The 23,252-nt window shown below is 41.0% G+C and overlaps 1 protein-coding gene across 1 annotated transcript; it reads left to right on the top strand.

The window, feature by feature from the left end:
- The first annotated feature begins 352 nt into the window (after window positions 1-352).
- pik3r1 (phosphoinositide-3-kinase, regulatory subunit 1 (alpha)) lies at window positions 353-23,025 on the top strand. The gene is made up of 15 exons (XM_023422341.2): window positions 353-597; window positions 1,758-2,346; window positions 11,665-11,757; window positions 11,938-12,012; window positions 12,266-12,397; window positions 13,019-13,220; window positions 13,620-13,702; window positions 18,195-18,396; window positions 18,646-18,826; window positions 18,929-19,054; window positions 19,143-19,285; window positions 19,367-19,543; window positions 19,667-19,741; window positions 19,853-20,023; window positions 20,180-23,025. The coding sequence occupies exons 2-15, from the start codon at window positions 2,010-2,012 to the stop codon at window positions 20,367-20,369; spliced, it is 2,187 nt and encodes a 728-aa protein (XP_023278109.1). The 5' UTR covers window positions 353-597; window positions 1,758-2,009; the 3' UTR covers window positions 20,370-23,025.
- The last annotated feature ends 227 nt before the right edge of the window (window positions 23,026-23,252 follow it).

Here is a 23,252-nt window from a genome sequence, read left to right as displayed (position 1 = left end):
GAATGTCTAGCTTTTCACACATAGTGTTAACTGATATCTTTACACTAACTTTAATATTTCATATTATAAAGTTGTGAAAATAATCCTTGTCAAATAAAAAAGAGTCACTTATAATAAAAATCAAAACGACTTTGGTTAACATTAGGACTGGGAGCAAGTTATGTAATTTCCATAGGTGTTTCGTGTTGCGTGCGAGAGTACATGGAAGGGGGAGTGTCTGCATAGAGCGACGATCTGATTGGTCCGATTGTGTGATGTTTATGATTGACAGACTCACGGACCAATACGCGGCCGAGCTTGGTCTCGTCCCTTGTTGGCAGCAGAGGCGACGTTCAAGGGAGCGTTTGTTCGGGACAGGGAAAAATCGTGCCGTTATGTCGAGTGGCTGTAGCTTGTAACAGTTTGTACTACTCGTTAAACCGGATTTAAACCGAAGCGAAGGACTTCTCTTCTTAGCCGTGCTGATAAAGGATCTGCTTAGGGCTGCGTTTTATTGATAGTACGTGGCAACTGTGAAGTTTTTTTTAACGACGTGGAAGCATTTAGTGTGGAAGGAAGAGGAGCCGTTGGATTTGCCTGTGGATCCGTGAACACTCGGTATGTAAGTTACTGTCCAGGGTCGCAGATGTTAACGACACTCCACTTTGTTGAATGATAAAAAGAAAATGTCAAAAGCTGCTTGTTTGTAAAGGTACATTTCCCTAAAGGTAGTTTGGTTTAACTTGGTTTACTTTAAACTCTTGCGTTAGATTGTAGTTTTAAAAAAAATTATCTTCCTAATCATTTTTTCAAAATTGTCTTTATAACCACTGTTGTCTTTTGCCCTGTTTCGATTACTTCTGTTTAACTTAAGTGCCAACTTTTAGTAAATTCACATCGTAATTACTTCCAGCAGATAGCTAATTAACCCCAGTCGATAATGTTAGCAAGCTGCTAGCAAGTTAGCTTACTACTCTGCTCCCTCGACATCTTTTCAGACACTGTATCGTTGCTGCTTTGGACTCTCTAAAAACTCAAGCAAAAATAAACTTGCAACCATGCAAACGTTTTCCACATCCACAAGTCTGCTGCCATCACATTTTTTTGCCATCGGTAACATACCCAGGAGGCTGTTATTTAGTTAAACAAGTGGTAACAGCCCTGTGAGTTTAAGCTGTCACGGATAATGCTAATGTTAGCAACCATATGTTTGCTGAACAGCTCTGAAGTCGACTTACTCAGCCAGAAACTGCTAGATGTAATTCAGTTATAAGGTCTGTATCAATATCTTTACTTTTGTGAGACTCAGTTTGTGCCAAGTAATTTCACTAACAGAAATAGTGTAATGGGACCATACACTGAATATCATAATTAATTAAATGACTCAATATAAAAGCTAAAAGCATTGTAAACATCTCTTTATCAAAGCAAATATGATGTGCCACAATCTTGGCATGAGGCAAGAGTTACCAAATTGGTGTAAAGTAGACATAAAAGTCTAATAAAATGTGATCAGTCTGTATGTATGCTGTAAATAGCTGAGTTAATGTGCACGGCATTAATTGACCTTGTGCTTCAGCTTAGTTTCCTTACTGCAAATGTAAAATCTGTCCATGCAGTAAAAATCCACAGTGGCTTTTAGCTGATCCATCATTCAATGTTAATTTTTATAATGATCTAATCTCATAAACTTAAGTCTGTTCACATCTTAGCATTGTGTGTGATACATGATTGTCTAATGCAATATGTTGCAAATGGCCTCCATTCTCATCTTACAGGTCTGGATAGCATTCTCAAGATCACAGCTGCAGGCCATTTACTGATGGGTACATACTGTGAGGCAACACGCCAAGAGAGCTGCAAATCATTCAGAAAAGACAGGAACTGTGAAAGAATGAAGACGAGCTAGATACTGTCTCTACAGAGCTGTTAAAGACTGTAGTTCATAATCCCAATCAGAGAAACCTGAAAAGTAATTTTACTGGTTGAAGCTCATCTACAAGAGAAGGCCGTGACACAAAGAGATCAATATGAGTGCTGAAGGATATCAGTACAGAGCGCTTTATGACTACAAGAAGGAGAGGGAGGAGGACATTGATCTGCATGTGGGGGATATACTGTTGGTAAGCAAAGGAGCCCTGGTGGCTCTTGGGTACACTGATGGGCTGGAGCAGAGGCCAGATGAGATTGGATGGCTGCCAGGCTTCAATGAAACCACTCAGGAAAAAGGGGACTTCCCTGGGACATATGTCGAGTACATTGGAAAGAAATGGATCTCTCCCCCAACACCCAAGCCAAGGCCCCTCAGACCCTTACCTGTAGCTCCGGGCTCCTTCAAGGCGGAGGCAGACTCTGACTCAGAGCAAGGTGAGTTTAACATCGGACCACAGAACTGTAAAATATGGAGGGCTGCAGCTAATAGATTTTCTCATTAGTGATTAATCTACTAGTTATTTTCTAAATCAGTTTTCATAGCCCATGATCACATTTTCCTGTCAGTTTGTCTAGCCAGATGTCAAAAAACCTGTTGCTTTTTAGTCACTTGTCTGGCCTTCATCAGTGGGTGGAGTTTGCTCAGTTGTCATGGTTCTCATTGTGTGTGTGTGTGTGTGTGTGTGTGTGTGTGTGTGTGTGTGTGTGTGTGTGTGTGTGTGTGTGTGTGTGTGTTCGTACATACGCACGCGATCTTTCTCTTTAATTAATTGTTAGGTGAAAACATAAACAAGTAGCTCACAAATAAAGTGTGAGAAAGATGCAAATTTTGCACAACAGTTCCATTCTTTGAGAACAAGTATCTCTGTCCTGCTGTCCTGAATGTGAACCAAGCTCAGTCCCAGAGGACAATGGCGCTGCGAGCATCCAGGCTATAGAACACTAGAGCATCTTGTGCTAGCCATATGTTACCAGTGGATATCATCTGTGTTTCTCCACAAAGCTGCATCTTAAGGGAATTTAATTCCCTTATCACTGTTGAGACAGACGATTAGATCACTATGTATGGGTGATTAAGGCAAATTACTCCTCTGAAAGCCCGGGGAAAGAGCTTGGCTAATTCCATCAAGACTGAATATATATGCCATCCTACATCTTTTGAATCTGTTTTGTTTTACTTCTTTTTAGTTTGTTAGCTAGCAAGCTAGTTATCAACGTTTTAATGTCAGACAGACTCGCTATTAAGAGATGCCGCAGGCAGTCGCTGCATCCAGTGGCTCTTGGTCAAGAGATACTTCAGCTCCTAAAACCATGATGCCTCATTTGCCTCAGCATGTTAAAAAAACAACTGTAGCTCTATCAGAAGCCATTTATTTGCACCTTTGACAAAGTTAGAAGAGCAGCGTTCCTCCCTTTTCATGCAAAGCTAGGCTAAACACATCTGATCGATCTCTGCAGCAGACACAGAGATTAAATCAGTCTTTCTGAATAAAACAAGCCAAAAGTCAGACGGTTGCCTTTCCTGTAAGTTAGATAACTCAATAAGTATTTTATGTGACATCTATAAGCAATAATCAGAACATTGGCTAAGTGTACTTACAGTTGAATTACTGATTGTGGTCTTTGGTTTCTTTATTAAAACACTGACGTGAAATTCATGAAGGCTGTGTATAAACTTTACCCCCTCTCAGTTTGAAACAGCGTTACTTTTCAGACCAAAACTCTGCTCTGCAATTAAAACCAGCATCTTTTTACACAAACACTGTGGCTTGCATGAATGTGCACTTAAAACTTTCTGCTCACCTAAAGAGCAGCTGTAGTCAGCCAGGTTTCTAGTTTCTGCCCTTTGTGGTACGATTGTGAAATTCTTTGCTGCGGTTTGCAGAGTGAGCGAGCTGTATGAAGGGGGCATGTGTTGAATGGCTCTGTCGTGGTTGAGTGGCAGCGCTGAGCCTGGAGCGAGTGTGAATGTAGCACCGGGAGAAGAAAAGTCTCTGTGTCCTGGGCTGTGAGGGAGTTAGAGAGAGGGGAGGGGAGGTGAGGGGGAGAAGGGGCCCTGAGGTTGTGGGTAAGGGAGAGACGGCCCCTGCGCTAGCTAAAGGGTCTTTTGCACGGGATGGTGTGCAAAAGGATCAGGACTGGAGTGGAGCTGGGGGTTTGGCAGAGGGGCTAAAGCAGGAATGGGGATGGGGGGACCTTGGGAGGGACTTGGGCTCTGCATGCTGAAGGGGGCTTTGAAGAGGGGCTGAGGGCTCTATGATGGAGGCAGGGCTCTTGTTGCTCCCAGAGTGTTTTCTGATTTATTGCGCACCACCAAGGGATCTCGCTCCCTTCCTCCTACTCCTCAGTTTTTATTTTTTTCTTCCTCCTCCTCCTCTTTTTTTTTTTTTTTTTTTTTTTTAAAACATTAAAGTGTTGCTCCTTTTCTGGGCCTCTCAGTTTAGAGAATATACATGTGTTTGAGCGTGCCAAGAAAGGGGAACTCAAAGACTGAAACCCAAAGAATGACACCTGACTAACTTCAGATTATAACTGTATTTGCATATTTGATTTCATACAGAAATGCAGAACCGATTTGAAATTCCTCCATCTCACCCTTTTCATATTTTTCACAGATTCAAAACAAATGCACAATACTTTTGTTTTATCAAAGTTACAAGGAAGTAAATTCAAAGATGGGAAATAATAGTTTTTGAGCGGTATTTAATCCTCTCAAAGGAATTTCTAGCATGTTTTTTAACAATGTTATTGTATGCCATCAATCCAGGTAAATGTTTTATATAAAAATAATTGTCTGAATCATTATGCTGCAAAAAAGCAAGCTACTTCCTAAAATGATGAGTATCCTATCATAATTTTAGCAATTTGTAACAATGATGAAGTTCAACAATAGTTGGATATTTGTATTGCTAAGGCTGTGGCTCTAAATGGTTAATGGTAATTGTTTTGAGTTCTCAGTGGTTTTTTTGGTGTATAATTGCCCTTTATCTCCCAACAGCCAGTTTTAGTGAACATTCTTCTAAATGGTAGAGATAAAAATGTGAATAACTGGCTGTTACTCTGCATGCTCTCACAGGGTTCAGCTTACATGCTGAGTCTTGTTTGAGGAAATATTTGATGCCATCAGGCTATCTTCTCTCGCTTGTGTGAGGCTTATCAGTATGTTTGCATGTAGCTAACATTGCATTAGATTATTAAAAAAAAAAAAAAGTAAAATTGCAGGTGATTTTTAAAGTAAATTTGAATTTAAATCTTTTGTAGCTTTCTGTTAAATACATTTCCAAAGCAGATTCTTTTATGTAAACAAACAGACTTTTACATTACCACTGTGTGTGGATTTATACTGCACATTTGTGCTATAGACTTAAAGTAAAGTAGGTCATATTTAACTATATAGGTTGACTTTATGTGTATGAAAGATGGACAGAAAGAGGCAACTAGAAGGAAGAGAGCAGGCCATACAAAGGAGGCAGTGGCAGGGAGAGCACTCTGCATAGCTGGAGATTGAGATAATGTAGCTCTCCTTCTCTGGGCCTCTTTACCACTCAGGCTGACATCTGCTGTATTGAACACTCTTTCTGTCAGTACTGTTGATTTTTCTTTGCTAAGAATTCACCTCTCTTAAATTTGGACATGTAACAGCTTTGGTTTTGGATTCAAGTTGGTGTATATTTAGGTTTCTTTTCAGAAAAGACAGTCACACGTCGCTAAATCCATCCAAGTCAGCGGCAGAATGAACAAGGCAACAAGTTTTATAACATGATATGCTCTGATATAGTGTTCCTCTGTGGAACTAAAGGCAGCTGGGGCCAGGAATGTGTTGGCGCTTCTTTGGTGGAGTGGTGCGCACAGACTGCATGGTAGACTGATTTGTAGCTTTGTGATGAATCAGTATTGTGCTAAGTGCTGATTGCAGTAACTTGGACAATGCAACTGGACAATAAATGGTTGCACAGTGAACAGGACCCCAACGATTGCTGTTTTACACTGTCATTGTTATCAGTGTACATGCTGCTGGTATGAGTTTAGATTTCTTTGACTTTTTGAATTGGCAATTATTATTATTAGATGTAAAAGTTTTACTGTGTTAAAAATCTATTTTTGTCACATTTGTTTATTTTAGCTGCTAAATATTAGCTTTTAATGTTGACGTCATGTGGGGGTGGTGGTGGGATGGGGTGGGGGGTAGCAGCGTCAAATCCGCAGCCTGCTAACGTCAGAGACGAGCTGGATTTAAATATATTTCTGGCTTGTCATAGTTTCCACCATTGAACTGTGTCACAGAGGAGTGTTTATTAAGTGACGTTTCCCCAAGACGTTTTTAAACTTATAGAATGAGGTTGTGCTTTATTAGGTTTTCTGTGGTTGTCTCTGTGTTAGCAGGGCTGATATGTCAACACAGACATACCCTTCTCTTATAATCTTAGCAAAATAATGTTGAAAGGAATCGCTTACCTTCATTATATTATATAATTACGATGATGCAGATTATTTTTCTGTTGATTGACTTATCAGTTAAATAGCTAACATGGTTTCAGCTCTACCCTCAATTCTTCATCTAACCTAAAAAAAAAACTTAAAAACACAAAACCTTGTAAGTTAGTTTCAATGATGAGTAATCAATAGTAGTAGTAAAATAGTGGTAAAAAAGTATCGACACATCCTGATCTTGTGATCTTCATTTTTTTTCTTTGCCTATCAGTCCTCCTCTATGCCCGTTTTAAAATATGCTGCAGTTTTATGCTAATTTTAGGACTCAGCAACTAGTTTTTTTCCCAACCATACTGCATTAGTGTATAAATCCAGTAAGACTGGAGTTGTGTGCATGAAAGCGTGCACAACTGTTTCATTACTTGATTGTGTGCAGAGACTGAAGTCTGAATTGGCAAATCTTCTTTACTGGATTCGGAGCATGTCTGCTAGCAGGATTAAGAAATGGAGAGAATAAGGCAGAGAGAGACAGACTGAGAGACTCGGGGAAGCTGTGCAATAAGACAGAGGTGAGATTAGTAAGGAACACAAAGTCAAAGGGGCCAGAAAAGGTATTTCAAATATGTGATGTATTAAGAGAGGCAGGAAGACGAGGTGGACCAGCTAGAGCAGCTAGGTGCTGTGTGTGTAAGCCTTGTGCTGTGAAGGTGGGGCATTACATAATGCATTGAACAAGATAGATCATAGGCTCTTAAAAAGAGTCAGTTATATCCAAACTAGAACTCATTTATCTAGTGTCAGACACAATGCCAGTCAGCTCTATTAAAAATTGAAAAATAATTCACTTCTTGTAAGTCTTAATCTGCATGGACTTGCCAGGCAGAGGAACACTCAGAAGTTACAGCACACCCTTTCAGTATAAAACTCACATTGCAGTTACACAACAGTTGTGGTTAAATAACTACCAGCATGACGGTAGGTCTGTTCTTTCACGTCACGTCAGTTTCATGTCCTGTATAGCCCCCTCTCACTGATGTATGAATGATAATGTGCAAAAAAAAAAAGACATAAACGTACATAAAGGTTCGACTCCTTCTCTTCCCTACGTTGTTTGTATCGATCTGACCCAGCTAGTCACTGGAAGAGATATTTCATACTTGACAGTCACAAAAGAACAACCAGAGTCTGTATTGTGGCAGAAGCTGGGAAAATAAGGTCACTGACTGAATGTAACAGAAGTCTCTCAGTTTGTGCTCATGTATCCAAGCTGACGCAGTATTTCACACATTATACTTGCGCTCTGGCCACTTATCTCTCTAAAGGTTCATTTTACTTAAAATATGTTTTATCATTTGTGAGAGTGGTGCTCTGCAAATTTAACACAATATTTAAAAAAAAAAAAATTAAAAACCTGAATTATGTTTTTTAATTTGGCCTGAATCCTGAAACAAACTGGTCACTTGTGCAGGTTTTGTGATTCAGTTGTGGTCTGCTCTCTATAGGGTTAATTGTCAAGCTGTAGCAACAGTCTCCTCATTGGCTGTTGCTTAGCTTCTGCAGTGCTTCTTCCATCCTGCAGGCGGAGACATTGCCTGTCCTTTTCTATCATTCATTGACTTAAAATACAAGCATGTTGAAGCATGTTGGTCCTCCCCTGCAAATATAACAACAATTCTATCTCTTTTGTGTTTTTTTTTTTTTTTTTTTTTTTTTTTTTTATTGTTAAATTTCTGAATAATGTTTCACTTTTAGTGCATCAGTTGCAGCCTTTTTCTTAAATGATACTGTACTGACTGTCCACTTTTCTCCTTCTGTATTATCATTTTACTCATTGCTCTATAATGTGCTGTCACGTGTGGTGTGGTGTTGTGTTCTTTCCACGGCTTATCAACTTTTACTGGCGTGCCTCAGCTAGACCTCTTCCAGACAAGAAGAAATGGTATAACCTGAAAATGCTTGGTTACTTGAGTGGGCCCTCCAAATTTAACCTAAGTGTGTGCTATCTTTAGTGTGTCGGTGGTGCCCCAGCCCTGTCCTGCCCGCAGTCTGCAGTTCTTTCAGTTCAGACATACCGTTTGAGCCGGGGAGATTGTCCCCCACACCACAGCAGCACCAGTGGCAGCTGCATCGACTTCCTCGACGTGTGGTTGACTGACTACTGACTGGCCGAGGCCTTTTGGGATATCATGAGAAGAGTCTGCCAAACATGCAGGCTTGTACAGACTCGTCCAAGGGGCCCCCCCGTCTCCTTACTTTCCTTTCCCAAATTGCCACATAAACCAGCTTCCATAGAAAATTTGAGTCTCATGATGTGTGTGTGTGTGTGTGTGTGTGTGTGTGTGTGTGTGTGTGTGTAGTCCCTCAGCTGTTCCAGACACAGCAAAACAACAGCATTACATTGTGTTCTTACCGTAGTAACACTGCAGTAAATCTAAGAGGACAATTTCGTCTGTTTCTGGCATTGATTAGACTGACGAGAGAGATTATAATTTTGCTACTAATGCAGGTGTTTCTGAATGTTTACAGCCCTCCAGAGTGAACTCCAAGTTCTCTAATGAGGTTTGCAGAAAGTACATTCATCTCCTGTGCCTTTCTCAAACTATTATAAAAGATATGGTAAAATCAGCTGTACCTTTTTGTTCCAGGTAGTAAAAGCTATCTAGTTTTTGCCAGCATTATTATCATTAATGATATAAACATAACAAATGTTACTAAGTTTGGTAATTTGTGTGTGTTTATATGCGTTTCCATGGTTGTAAGATGTGGCCAGTAGGAGCATGTTGATCGTTTGATCTCGTGCCAAGGCATCTCAGAAATCATCACTGATAGCTTGAAACATTTCTGCCATATTTTGTGCGCTACTTGATACAATTCCATTGGCGCTGAAACTATCGCATCGTTGACAGTACCAAGAAGCAACTGTATCTCCAGCCTGTACTGTTTCACTCATAGGTCAGCCATGGATTGAGTAAATAAACAAACTTTTGGATCACTTCAAAGACTCTTCTTGTTTTAGGAATTACCACCAAGCTGTTTGAGAAATGCAAGCAGATGCTTTAAAACCTATGTACTATGTGTATTTGATGTGTTTAAAAATGTTCATGATTAACAAAACGCTGTCTTTAAAACATCTTAGACAGTTTTTTAAAGAAATGTTATCTTTAATGAAACCAGTGGGATATTACCATAGGGTAATTATCATGCATATGAACAGCGGGCAGGTGGATGGGTTTGGGGTTTAAATTTAGCCTCAGGTTGTGAATTGGGTTTCTCAGAAAAAGGTTGGCAATAGAATGGCGGCCGTGTTAGATATCTTGTCTGGGAGAAAGGTTACACTTCCAAGGTGTGCAATGGCAACTCTGCGTGTCTCGATCTCTATTTAGGGAAACTTTGGTGTTCCATCTCAGAGTTCATTGCTTCTGAGAAAACCCCCCCTCTCCCGCTTTGCAGTTCCAATAATGTCTTCCAGATGACCAGTTGTCCTACATGGAGTTTGGTGTGTTCTGTGGTTGGAAGGACTTTTGGTAATCCAGCTTCTTCACACGCAACATGCCAGCCTGTGCGCTGCGCTGGCCAAAGAGGATGTGGAATTGGATGAAGTGGTTCATTATTTCCTTGATTGAACATTCTTTGGTGGGAGAGGTCCTCGGTAATGAGTAGCACGCATGCATCAGCGGGAGCAGGAGTTGGACGTTTTAATGTGTGATTGAAAAAAAATGTGATAATTTTTAAGGTAGAAAGAAAGAAAAATATGGTTACGAGAAAGGGTTCCATTCATAGTTTCTCAGCATTTTGACTCTGCAGACTTGGTGTTGAACAGTTGAGCCTTTCAGGAAAGTGCCCTTTGAAAATGTGCCTTTGCAAATCCAAATAAAATCTCTGCCAACCCCTTCATCCTTTCATTTCCACACCTGGGTACAAAGTTCTAAAGGAAAAATGAGGAGAAAACTCAGACCTGGCTTACCTCATATCACAGGGTATTTGCTTAGCTCCGTGGTCCACCAAACCCTAACTTTAGTGCTCAGCACCTCCTTTTTTGAATCGGTCTGTTGTAAATACTCACCTTTTACTTTGCCTTTTACTAACCTTTGAAGGCAGAGCTTTGGTCTTGTACCTGCTTCCTTTGAAGTTCTAAGTACTTCATAAGTCATGCACCCAATCAGTTGTTGCTGGTTAAGATGAATTGCAGGCCTCACTATTTAATTTCACATACACATTCATCAAAAAGTCTGATTAGATTTATTTTATCAGTAGACCACTATATTGTCATTATATCTGTATGGGTCTCTTCTGTTCCTGTATTTGCTGATGTGACTTAAATCCCCTAAATTTTTGTACAAAATAAACCCATTCATTGTCACCACTCACCTCAGGAAGAATTATGGGTCAAGTGAAATCCCCTTAGAGCCACTGTGTTTCCAAAAATGCCAGAAGACCAAGACAATATAGTGTTTCATTTTGTCTGAATATCTTCCGCAGCATTCAAGAACAAAAGAGCTTTGTATGAAAAGCTGTTAAATTTAAACATTTTTTCATGTTGTGTCTGCGAAAAACCATTCAGAGCTATGGAAAAAAGTGTTTCCTCTTCCATTGCTCAAATCTCCTCTGGGCCACTGAATGGAATTTCTCATAAAGAATAAGAGTTATTCCTTTATCAGTATTCGTAGTCATTCACCTAAGGAATACAATGTGAGAATAATAAAGCCCCTTATTGTAAACTGCCAATTATAGCTTAAACAAATACTCGATCGGAAGAAAGGCAATAAGTACCGGTAATCATTTAGAATAAATTTTCATCTAAAATTATCAAACATTATATAGTTCGAGCTTCATAGCTGTTGATATTTGTGGTATTCTTTGTCTGTGAGAATATACTGAGTATCTTGTGGTTTTGTGTGTTGGTTGTTCAAGTTATTTGAAGGCATCACCTTGAGTTTAGGAAACTGTGATGAGTATTTTTCTAAATTATTCAACATTTTAAAGAATAAACAATCTTAACAATCTTAAGATTTATGGATGCAGGGCTGAAGCTAATAACTTAATATAATAAATGTTAATATATATATAATCTGATGCATTACTCATCATCTTACTTATTCATTTATTTCAGTTTGGTGAACCTATTATCACTGCAGATAAATTGCATGGCACCGATGATGGTTGATTTCAACGGATTTGTGGTATTTCCATGGTTTAATTTCGATTTTAAGCCCAGTCACATGGGATGGGTTGGAGAGAAAGCATTGATCCAATGAAGAATTAGCAGGGAGCCAGTTTTACTCCTTTTGAAAACCTCCTTTGACGGTGTGCTGTCTCCTCCAGGCCTCTGTCTGCTGGACTTGACGGAGCAGTTCTCCCTTCCAGAGACCGCTCCTCCCATGCTGGCCCGGCTGCTGGAAGCTATTGAGAGGAAAGGTGAGCGTAACCGAGGAAACGATTAAGTTACTCACCATGACATGCTACTGCCCGGTGTGCATCATGCTAGAACTGACAGTCTCTTTATAACCACATTTGACATTCTTTCTGTGACCTGTTACATAGAACTAAAAGGTATTAATTTTGTCAGTAAATGTAATGATTGATGTTGTACCGCAGGTCTGGATAACCCCACCTTATATCGAACATTTACTGCTGGTGCTGGACTTGAAGTCAGACAGTATTTTGACTGTGGTAAGTGGCTTTTTGATCACACCTTTTTTTCAGCCTATATGAAACCTGCAAGTTTCCAATAGTTGAGTATGGTAGACAAAAACAGAAAAGAGGAAGTGTCACAGACACAAATAGATTGACTTAAGCAGTGGTGATGAAGAGAGCTAAATGTGTGTGTGCATATACAGCTATGCACATTAATCCTGAACCTGTAATTAAAGATTTCACTCTGTAGGAATGAGTTTAAGCCTGTGTGTGTTGCTTTGCATTTCAGATCCTCCTTCTGCAGACCTGGATCAGTTTGAACTTCCAGTCCTGTGTGATGGTCTGCGCAGGTACCTGCAGGATCTTCCACAGCCCGTCGTCCCCACAGCATTATATGCTCAGATGGTCCTCACTGCTAAAGGTGAGAACAAATAACGTCAGCACAGATTCAGTTATCACGCTTTTAGTGTACAGTGCTGACGTAATTTGCCCCTGCCCTGCTACTGAACATTCAGTACTTTGAACAGAAAACCACAAGACCTCAGCAGTGCCCTTTGGTCTTGATATAAAACTTTTTATTTTGATTCTCTTTATGCACTTTTTACCTTAGTGTAACAAATGATATATAATCAGTGTATTTTGTTACTTTCTCTTTCCCTTGTCTGTCTGTCTTTCTGCCTCCTTTGCAAGCACAGTCAAATTTCTCACAGCACGCTGTTCTGCAGGGCTGCACTCTCTTGCCGTCACATGGCCAGAAACAGGATATCTGTGGTTAATAGGAACTAAAACAAGCCTGAAAGTGTATCTCTAGCATCTTTGAGCAGCCAATCACCTGGCAGTGTACCTTACGCTTATTGTCAACCACACAATCTCTGCGGTTTTCAAACCTAACTGCACATGACATCTTTTTCCATCTCCTCACTGTTCAAAGAAACTGCATTCATTTAATGCTCCCTTTCGACTTTGGTAGGGTTTTAGCGCAGGATCAGTTTTTCACATCTGTCTCGCTGACCTTTCTGGCCGTTGTCATCCGTTTCAACAGAGGTGGTGAATCCTGAGGAATGTGCCCAGCTGCTACGTCGCATTGCCAGCACCCCGAGCCTGCCTCCCCAATACTGGCTAACTCTCCACTGTCTGCTAAGGCATTTTGCTAGAGTGTGCCAAAACAGCTCCAAGAACCTGCTCTCTGCTCGAGCCCTGGGCGAGATCTTCAGCCCTGTGTTTTTCAGACAACAAGTCACCAGGTGGGTGTCAGAGAATCGCTGCTACACGCTCTGCTCTGTCAAAGATAGACACTCAGATAGCAGACAGACAGGTGCGTAGGCTCGGTCATGTAATACTGAGACATAGAGACTCACGCATGCACTCGTGCAGACACTTACATTTAGGCAAGCACACACACACACACACACACACACACACACACACACACACACACAAAGCGCAGTGTGTCAGGCGCTCATGGGTTTTAGCTGTACACGGATGTAAGTTGGAGCTTTTCTACTTACCAGCTGTGCTGCACAATTAAAGTAGCTAAGCCTGAATTACCACCAGACTGAAACCAGCACAGAGCAGCAGAGACTGTCACCTGGGCTATAAAACACACACACTTTATTTAACCTGCCTTTTTTTCACTCCCACAGTTGTGAACCCAGTCTGGATGCTCACATCAAGATCGTCGAGGTTCTGGTGACCAGTGAATGGAGTGAAAGTCAAGCTGCTCCAGGTAGTTACATTTTCATTTTTGCAATTTTTAAAATCCTGATGATTTCTAGTGTTCATAACGGTACACAATGTTAGAATATTATTTATTTAATAAAAAAAAAAAAACCTGCTGATCTTTGTTAAGGGGTTTCTGTTGCATTTATTATTGGCTGCAGGACATGGACGCATGTTCTGCAGGGACTGAATTGCTGCAGAATATGAACTGAATGCCCTGAGACGTGAACTATTAATAGCTTGAAGAAAGGTGTTGAGACTTGCAAGTACTGTGGTTGTAGAGGGCCACATGGCACACTGTGGTGGTAAACTACTGACATTGTTAAGTTAAAGCATGTTTTATCATGTACTGGTGAAAGTTAGACACATTTCCTGTTAATTGTTGCTGCAGAACAGTGGAACAGTTTCAATTAAGGATGTCAGTTTCTGCTTTTAAGCTTAAAAATTACTTTATCAGAAATAAAAGGCTATATTCCATTACAAGTTAATGACATGGTACTTTTATGTACAAATGTGTGTTATGTTTTTGTGATAGTATGGCTTTTGAATTTAACTGAAAACATCAAAGCATCTTAAATGTAATAACCGTTGAAATTTCCATTTGACCGCGTAGGAGTGTAAACAGAAAATGAAACCTATTGATAAAATCTTGTTTGACATTCTGGCTGGTGATATGTCAAATGCAGAACTGCACAAAGTCAGTTTTTATGGCTGTTACAGTGGTGGTCTGCACAGCTGAGGCGAGTCTGGTGGTGTGAGTGCAGCGCGTTGCGTGGCACAGTTATGTTTTTACAGTGCTAGTTAAAAGCACTGTCGTTGGCTGGGCCAGAGGCCCTGGACTGGCTGTGACTGTTTAAACATTTTATTACCTGTTAGAGCTATTTATAATGTTCCTGTGCAAGGCCCACTCTCAGCTGTCAGTAATTTGCACCTGCGGGAGCACTCTGGCAGTGGGACGGACGGACGGATGGATGGATGAAGGACGGAAGGGTGGATGGGCAGGAGGGCGAAGACCTTAATGTTGTTATTGGTTTTTACACACACAAAAACACATGACCCTGTCAAAAATACGATTAAGTTCAAGTGTGCCAAACTGGTTTTAGTGTCTCATACAGATGACATGGTCATAAGAAGAGAGAGGAAGAATAGCCTACTTTGTAAACACACATGTACATTCTGTACATGTGTTTCTGTGAATGACCTGTGTGTGTGTGTGTGTGTGTGTGTGTGTGTGTGTTTGGGTGTCTGCGTGTACCTCCTCCCAGTTACTGCGTGCCTATTTTAAGTAAGCGACAAAAGGCCCACTTAGATTTGGTTGGCTGGAGAGTCGACCTGCTCCACAGAGCACTTCTTGTTAACCGAGCGCTGCCTCCCGTTCCTAGGGACACTCTCCTCCCCCCTCGGTCCTCCCTCCGCCTGGATCTCCACATGTCCTCCCTGCCTCAAACTGCCCAGCTCAGCAAATATTTGAAACTTTGCAAGTTAATCATAAGACTGAACACCCCCTGCCTCCTCCTTTACAAACAGAGAGAGAGGGAGTGACCAAAGAGACAGAAACACACACACACACAGGCACACACAGCTGGCACGAGTGGCTGCTTTCAGAACAGGCAGCACTGACACCAGAGCAGCTACTGCTAATCATTAACTATCTGCCTCCATGCGAGCAGGCCTCTACCTCTCAAAGCTCAGAAAGAGAGAGAGAGAGCGAGAGAGAGGGAGAGGAGGAGGAGGAGTAGGAGGAGTAGTAGGAGGAGACTCGGCCCTTTACCACACTCACAGCAGGAACTGAACAGTCAGTCAGCTAGTCAGTCGCATGTTGCACCTGCCTCACGCCGAGGAGATTACCTGGATTTCATTAAGAAGCACATAAAGCTGCAGCCTTCTAAGAATTAAAACAAGCCACATCCAGTTTCTCTGTGGCCTGAACTATGAAATGGAGCTTTACTGGAGGACTTGAAAGTAATTCTGTTGGATTTAATTTACTTTTTGGGAATAAAAAAGAAGCTACAGAGACAAGACTGTTGATTCACCAAAACATGCACAACTTGCAACGTAAGTTTGATGTCCTGCGTCTTTTCTTTTTTTTTTTTTTTTTATTAATTTTTTAAATCATAACGCAAAAGTGGAACAGTGCATTTTTGCTGCTTCTGCCTAAAGGCTATAACAAAACGGGCTGCATGAGTAGGATAAGACACAAGTACCCCAGTGAAGAAAAGAACAAAACAAGATAAATAGGTGTTTGTTTTCTTGAAGTTTCCAGTCAGAGCTATCAGACAACAGTTTTGCCTAGGGCTTCTGCTCATGCCGTATGGTTATGAGCTATTCATACAGACAGTGTGTGTAACTCTCCATTGCTTAGACTAGCTGATGAATCTTCAGAGTTCAGTGGAGGCTTTCACCTTTTGCACCTACTGTTTGAGGAGGCCTTAAAACATTCCCAACAGGTTGTGTGGGGCTGGAATAGAGGACTGAGTATTTCAAACCCAGCAGAAATCTTTGACTTGTTCATTTAACTCACAGATTTGAACATTAAAACATTTTTTTTTTCTAATACACTGATTTGTAGTTGGTGTGATCTGTTTTTCGTTACTTCTTAAGTTTAGCACGCAGAGTTTCAAGACGTGTTCTTCAGTCAAACCTAGAAGGACAGCGGCCGTGTTCCACTTGAATCCTTCTACCTTACCAAGAACTAGGTCTATTTTAATTTCACTCAGGAAATCAGGGGAGCTATCTCTGTCATGCTGAGTGTCACGCTGTGGGATTACAGGCGTAATTCAGAGCTCTGGATGCCACTGACCGGGCCAAGCATTATAATTTAGCTGCGTACGTGCTGCTGCAGCAGAGCTGGCTTTGTCTGAGTGCCAGCAGTGGGACGGACTAAACCGCCGCACGACACGCAGGGAGGAGGGGCTGAGCAACCTGCAGGAGAGCAAGCAAGTGAGCTCAACAGAGAGAGGGAGAGAGAGAGAGGAAGAGAGAGGAAAAGCATGGAACAGGCTGCAGGTCCTTTTTTCCCCCGCCGCTAGTGGAGAGATGCTACACAGATGCTACATTTGCTCTTAAGGTGGATGCAAATCAGAACACACTGTCGGATGCTGAAGAGAGAGAGAGAGAGAGAGAGTTACGTCTGTTTTCTGTTTAGCTGCAAGAATTGAAGCAAGGGAGGTAAAAGGGTAACAGGCTTTCAGAATGACCTCATCGCTCTCAGGAAATGAAAGATGCAGGAGTGGTTGGTGACAGACCCCCAATGTGATTGGCTGTGGTAAGTGATGTAACACGTTACTGAGCAGGCTGCCCTTAATGGCTTTGGGTGCTTAAATGGAAAAAAAAACAGTTTATCGTGCCTATTTAGAGATATATTTGCAGTCAGTCATATATTGGAGGAGCTGTGTGTGGAGCTGTCGCCAGGCTGAAGTTTGACAAGACTGGATTGTTCACGACTGGTTTTAAGAATTAGACATTTCTTGTAACGGGGAGATGTGCTGAGAAGTGCAGCGGAAACCATCTGCTGTGCTGCGGTTGAATTGCCAGGCTGCCTTTTTGTGAACCCTCTGCATTTTTTATGCCATGTCACAGTTGTAGCCTCCTGGAGAGTGAATGGTGCTTGCGGTCTCAATGAGCAAAATCCCGCACAAGGGCTATTGCAGCAGAAAGGGGGTTAATGCAGAGGGAGTGAACAAAGGCAGTGCAGATTTGTGGGTTAAAAATAGCTCCAGCTACCATAGTTCTGCTTCTGCTCTCTTCACTGTGGAGCTGTCAGCTTGTGAGCGGCCACTGCAGATTTAAGATCCTCTTTAGATCCACACCTGCAGTTAAAATGTTCTCCGTCCAGACCGGACGCAGCTCGACTCTCAGCGCTGCCTTAAAGCTGCCACAGGAAGAGGTGATTGTGGTTATTCAACATTAAAGCTGAGTAATTACTGTTGAACAAACCTTGTAGGGGAATCAATACGCAGCTGCGTTTTACCTGTGTTCACAGCCTTTATTATAAAATCTGCTGTATATGTAGGTTAACCTTTGTTTTCCTGCTTTTACGATGAAGGAAATCTTTAATCCTTTTGGTGTCAGTGTTCATGATGGGCATCACAAAAATGCAAGGCTACACAGCTGTATTTGCAGATAGGAATATTTATAGAGAGCCTTTTTTCTTGAATGAAATTCATTCTGCCTGACTCACGCTTCATTTCTCCTCCCCCCTGCCTCAGCATCGCCGGCTCTCTGCTGGAGAGGGGCAGGATTTTTTTCAGCCCTATTAAATCAATGGAAAGAGGATGAGAGCGAGACAGAGTCACATAGTGTGTGTGTGTGTGTGTGTGTGAGATTCACAGTGTCTCAGCTGTTAAAGAACCAAATGTTGCCACTTCACCCCAAGAGTCGCATTAACTGCATCGCTACGAGCATTTAATTCAAACTGTGGACCGGTGTAATATAAATATGAACACATACAGTGCAGCGTATTTATTTACGTTGTCTACCCACTCCTCTCGTCCTCACAGCTCTACCTCCAAAGCCACCCAAGCCCACATCTGTGACTAACAATGGTATGAACAACAACATGGCTCTGCAAGACGCTGAATGGTACTGGGGAGACATCTCAAGGGAGGAGGTCAACGAGAAACTTAGGGACACCGCAGACGGTACTTTTTTGGTTCGAGATGCCTCGACAAAAATGCATGGAGACTACACCCTGACTCTGAGGTGAGCTTCTTCCTCCTTTCAGTTTGAAGTCATTTACTATTTACACTCTTGTGTGTTTGTATATATGTATATGTATGTATGTGTGTGTGTGTGTATGTATGTATGTATGTATGTATGTGTGTGTATATATATATATATATATATATATACATACATATACACACACACACATACATATGTGTGTGTGTGTGTGTGTGTGTGTGTATTCAGAAGTGTTAGTTTAACCCTGTGTTTTTGCTTTGCCTACAGGAAAGGAGGAAACAACAAGCTCATTAAGATATTCCATCGGGATGGGAAGTACGGCTTCTCAGACCCACTGACCTTCAGCTCAGTCGTTGAGCTCATCAACCACTATCGCAATGAGTCACTGGCTCAGTACAACCCCAAGCTAGACGTCAAGCTACTGTACCCGGTCTCCAAACACCAGCAGGTAAGACTTCAGCAAAACATGAAACTACTACATTTCAAACACTCATATTAAAGCAATTTAACTGCAGCGTTTTGCGTTTGCTGATTTATGAATCTCTTTTAGGATCAGGTGGTGAAAGAAGACAACATCGAAGCTGTGGGGAGGAAGCTCTGCGAGTACCACCAGCAGTACCAGGAGAAGAACAAGGAGTATGACCGTCTGTATGAAGAGTACACAAGAACGTCGCAAGTGAGTGCCACCTGCAGTCAAACCACCATCAACAATTTCACTGCCATATTTCAACATCATACACTAACACAGTGCTTCTCTCTTCCAGGAAATCCAAATGAAAAGGACGGCGATAGAAGCTTTTAATGAGACTATAAAGATCTTTGAGGAGCAATGCCAAACACAAGAGCGGTACAGCAAGGAGTACATTGAGAAATTTAGGAGAGAAGGCAACGACAAGGAGATTCAGAGGTAAGAATATACCACGGCACCTAAAAAGAAGCATAATTAGCAGATTATGAGTTTAATTATGTTCAAAACGCTTGTTCTCAGGATCATGGGGAACTATGAGAAGTTGAAATCGAGGATAAGCGAAATTGTAGACAGCAAGCGCCGACTGGAGGAAGATCTGAAAAAACAGGCGGCAGACTACAGGGAGATCGACAAGAGGATGAACAGCATCAAGCCCGACCTCATCCAGCTCCGCAAGACCAGAGACCAGTATCTGATGTAAGTATAGCACACAAACAGAGCCTGTGCTGCTTCCGAAACTTACAGAGTACGTGTCCCTCTGGAGGAAATCAAAATGGATCTGCCCTGGTTTCTAATGTCCACGTGTTTTTCTCTGGTTAGGTGGCTGACCCAGAAGGGAGTGAGACAGAAGAAACTCAACGAGTGGCTCGGAATCAAGAACGAGAACACAGAAGAGTGAGTGTCATTTTTTAAATTTGAACAAACCGGCACAAAGAAATGCAAACGCCTTTTTTTTTTTTTTTTCTCGCAACTTAACATTTGCATACGTCTCTTTTGTTTCTCCAGTCAATATTCTATGGTGGACGATGACGAAGACCTTCCTCATCATGATGAGCGGTCCTGGAAACTGGGCAACATCAATCGACTACAGGCGGAGGCGCTCCTACAGGGCAAGAGAGACGGAACATTCCTGGTTCGAGACAGCAGCAAAGCAGGATGCTACGCCTGCAGCGTTGTGTATGTATCAGTCTGAGCGCTTTGATCAAACAGCTTGATTCACATTTGATTCATTGAAAGTGGCAGTGATTTCTTTTTTAATTTATTATGAATGGTTGAGGTTTAGTTTGACACTTGGATACAGAACAGACTGTGACCGCTGTCCTCTCTTTGCAGTGTGGACGGTGAGGTGAAGCACTGCGTCATCAACAAGACCCCCTCAGGTTACGGCTTCGCCGAGCCGTACAACCTGTACAGCTCATTGAAAGAACTCGTACTTCACTACCAGCACACGTCTTTGGTCCAGCACAATGACTCTCTGAATGTGACGCTAGCATACCCAGTTTATGCCCAGCAGAGACGGTGAGGACCCAGACGTATCCACATGGACACAAAAAGAAAAGGCCTCATGGGAAGTTGGAGATACACGTCCTTGGACTCCGTGACTAAACGAGGCTCTGGTGCCCAAGTCGGACTTGAAAACGGAGGAAAAGACGCAATAAAGCCTGAAACATTTCAATGACTTTGCCTGACCACGAGCCTGAATGTAGATTTATTTCTCTTTTTGCTTTTTGTGGGAGCACAGAATCAAGCGGAAACTGCTGACCTCTCCCCCAGCGGAGGACATTTGAGGCCTTTTCCCAATGGTGCTTGTTCTTTTTCAAAGCTTTACCAGCCGGAATGTCTAATCGCAGCAGATAAACTCTTCAAATGGAACTGTACCCACCGGCCACAACTTCGTTTTTCCACTTTTGTTTTTTTCTTCCTTTCACATCATTTGTGTGTGTGTGTGTGTGTGTCTGTCTTTGTTTCTGCACAAGTGTTTGTGTGTATGTGGCTGTGAGTGTGTGATTGTCCATGTGACCAAAACTCATAGAATCAGGAAACTGTGTGACGTCAGGGGCTGTGTAACACATTTGCTTGTGTTAACTGTTCAGTAGCAAACCATGGATCAGCTGATAAATGTAGCAAAATGGCACTTTTAAAACAAAGTTTAATTTTTTTTTCTTTTTGGAAAAGACTCATGGACTTTTATTGAAAGAGCAGAGAGGACAAGACGTCGGAAACCTTTCTTCTGTTGAGCATTTCAACAGAAGTAAACTTGATCTTGACTGTGGGCAGGTGAAACTATGGACTTGATATTTCATGCAAATCTGTGAAATTGTGGAAAGTCATGAATCAAAGTGCACCATACCAAAAAGGATCAGTTCCTGTTTAGTTATATTCTGATCTGCCATGCAATTTCTCTCTCCATTATTTCTTCAGAATTGTTTTATTCTGTTGCAACCCACAATATAAGCTTGTTTTATTGCTTGAAAAGTATCTTTTCCTGTGTAAATATCCAAGAGGATATTTTGTGTCAAAATGCCAAGATACAGTAAAAAAAACTGCTTATGATTTTTAAAGATAATAATAGAAACATACACTTTATTATGATTTACTTTAACAACTGGTATAAAGATGGAAAAGATGAGTATTTTATTAGTCTTTTTTTGCTTCAAACTAATGTTCCTCTCAGGCAGAGCCTTCTGAGTATTTGAGCTGCTTCAGTCACAGTTTCTTACAGAGCTAAGCCTACATGCAGTTCTTTGTTGAAATGGACAAAGAAAGTTTGAGCACTCAGAGAATGGGATGATGGGATTGTATGACCCTTATCAACCATAACCATGAAACAGTATAGATTTATTTTGTTATAAAATATATATGTGTTCCCACATGAGAATATATGGAAGTAGACTGGTGTTTTCAACTGATGGATATTGTTATTAAAAGATCAATATACATTGTCCACTTAGTATTTTTCTGTATCAGAAAATCACTGTTTACATGGGTGGATCAGCTCATTTCAGACAAGTCTAATTTCATAATTCAAAGACAACATGTGCCAGTGGAATGATAAGTTTACCCCATCTTTATTCTAGCTTTTACAAGTCCATGATCAAGTGATTGGTACATGTGTAAACCCGGTGGACTGGTGGTAATATCAGAAAATATTTTAAATGACTGTTAGTGTTTGAGTGTCAGGCCACCAGAACTACCACTGGTCACGTGACCTTCATTAAGTCTAACTGATGTGGAAAATTTCAAACTGCGTCACTCGAGTGACAAAATGTCTGCCGTTAATAATATATATATATAGACTTATTTTGCAGTCATAGATCTACCTGCCATAAAATCTTTCTGGTATTTTGTCCCCCAAAACGTACGCACAGTCAGCGCAGCCGTCACGATAAACTGTTAATATCTTTGCGTAACAAATTAGTTGTTAAAAAAAAACATAACCTAATGTAATTTTGATTATTCTTTTGTTTTCATTGACACATCAAATTTAGACTCTTTAATTCTCTCTGTCTTTGGCACGATTTCTATTAGTAGTTAAAAGGTTTACAGGTGCACAGCAGCCAACAGAAATATAAACGATACAAGTTAAGAGAGAAACGCTGTGTGAAATACGACTGCAGAAGAAATCTAAGCCTGGATGGAAAACATTTTTAGTTTCTTGCATAATTTTTCCCCCCTTCATGGCAGGACTGTTGTACAGCTGGAACAAGCTACTGTACACATGATTAAAGTTCAAAGTGTAACATATGTTTTAGATTTATTTGACCAAATTATTCATAAAAGATAAATTTTTAGCACATTGATATTAACCGTCATTTATCCTAGGTTTTATTGGTTCTTTCAAAGCCAAGAACAGATGTTATGGAAACTAGATCTGTCATATCTGACATTTTATTTACCTCCCCAACAGCTGCTGGCATGAACTTTGTTTTCTTATTGTTAAAATATTTTCTCTCTTTTTTTTTTTATAGTTCTTGGACAACATGCACCATTATTTTCTTTGCCCCAATTCTGGGTTGTATGATTATTTTAGGTGTCCTTTATTTGAAGCTCATCTTCTTTGTGGGTGTCCCAGACATGATGATTGGATTGAGATTTACCAGTGTTCCCCAGTTTTGCTTCAAATCTGTATTGGGCTTTGTTAAAAAGGAAATAAAAACACTTCTTTTTAAAGAAATAAATGTGATGTGTAGTCCATTTTTAAGACATGTTAGTGACATAGCTCTAATAATACCATTTTGTTTCATGGTTCCCAAAGGATGAACCATAATGACCTCTGGTTTGGCCATGAGGTTGACTTTTGTGGCTTTTCAATTGTTTTCTGGATTAATTGGTTTTTGACATCTCAGAAAATTATGAAAAATTTTATTAATTTGGATGTTTTCATATTGTTTGATCATTATGCTTA

The sequence above is a fragment of the Seriola lalandi genome, unplaced genomic scaffold, assembly GCF_002814215.2.
Source record: "Seriola lalandi dorsalis isolate HSWRI2012SDOR001 ecotype SW California unplaced genomic scaffold, Sedor1 jcf7180002054680, whole genome shotgun sequence".
Taxonomy (NCBI): domain Eukaryota; kingdom Metazoa; phylum Chordata; class Actinopteri; order Carangiformes; family Carangidae; genus Seriola; species Seriola lalandi.
Note: the sequence above shows the minus strand (reverse complement) of the source record. Positions and strands in the feature narration are given on the sequence as shown.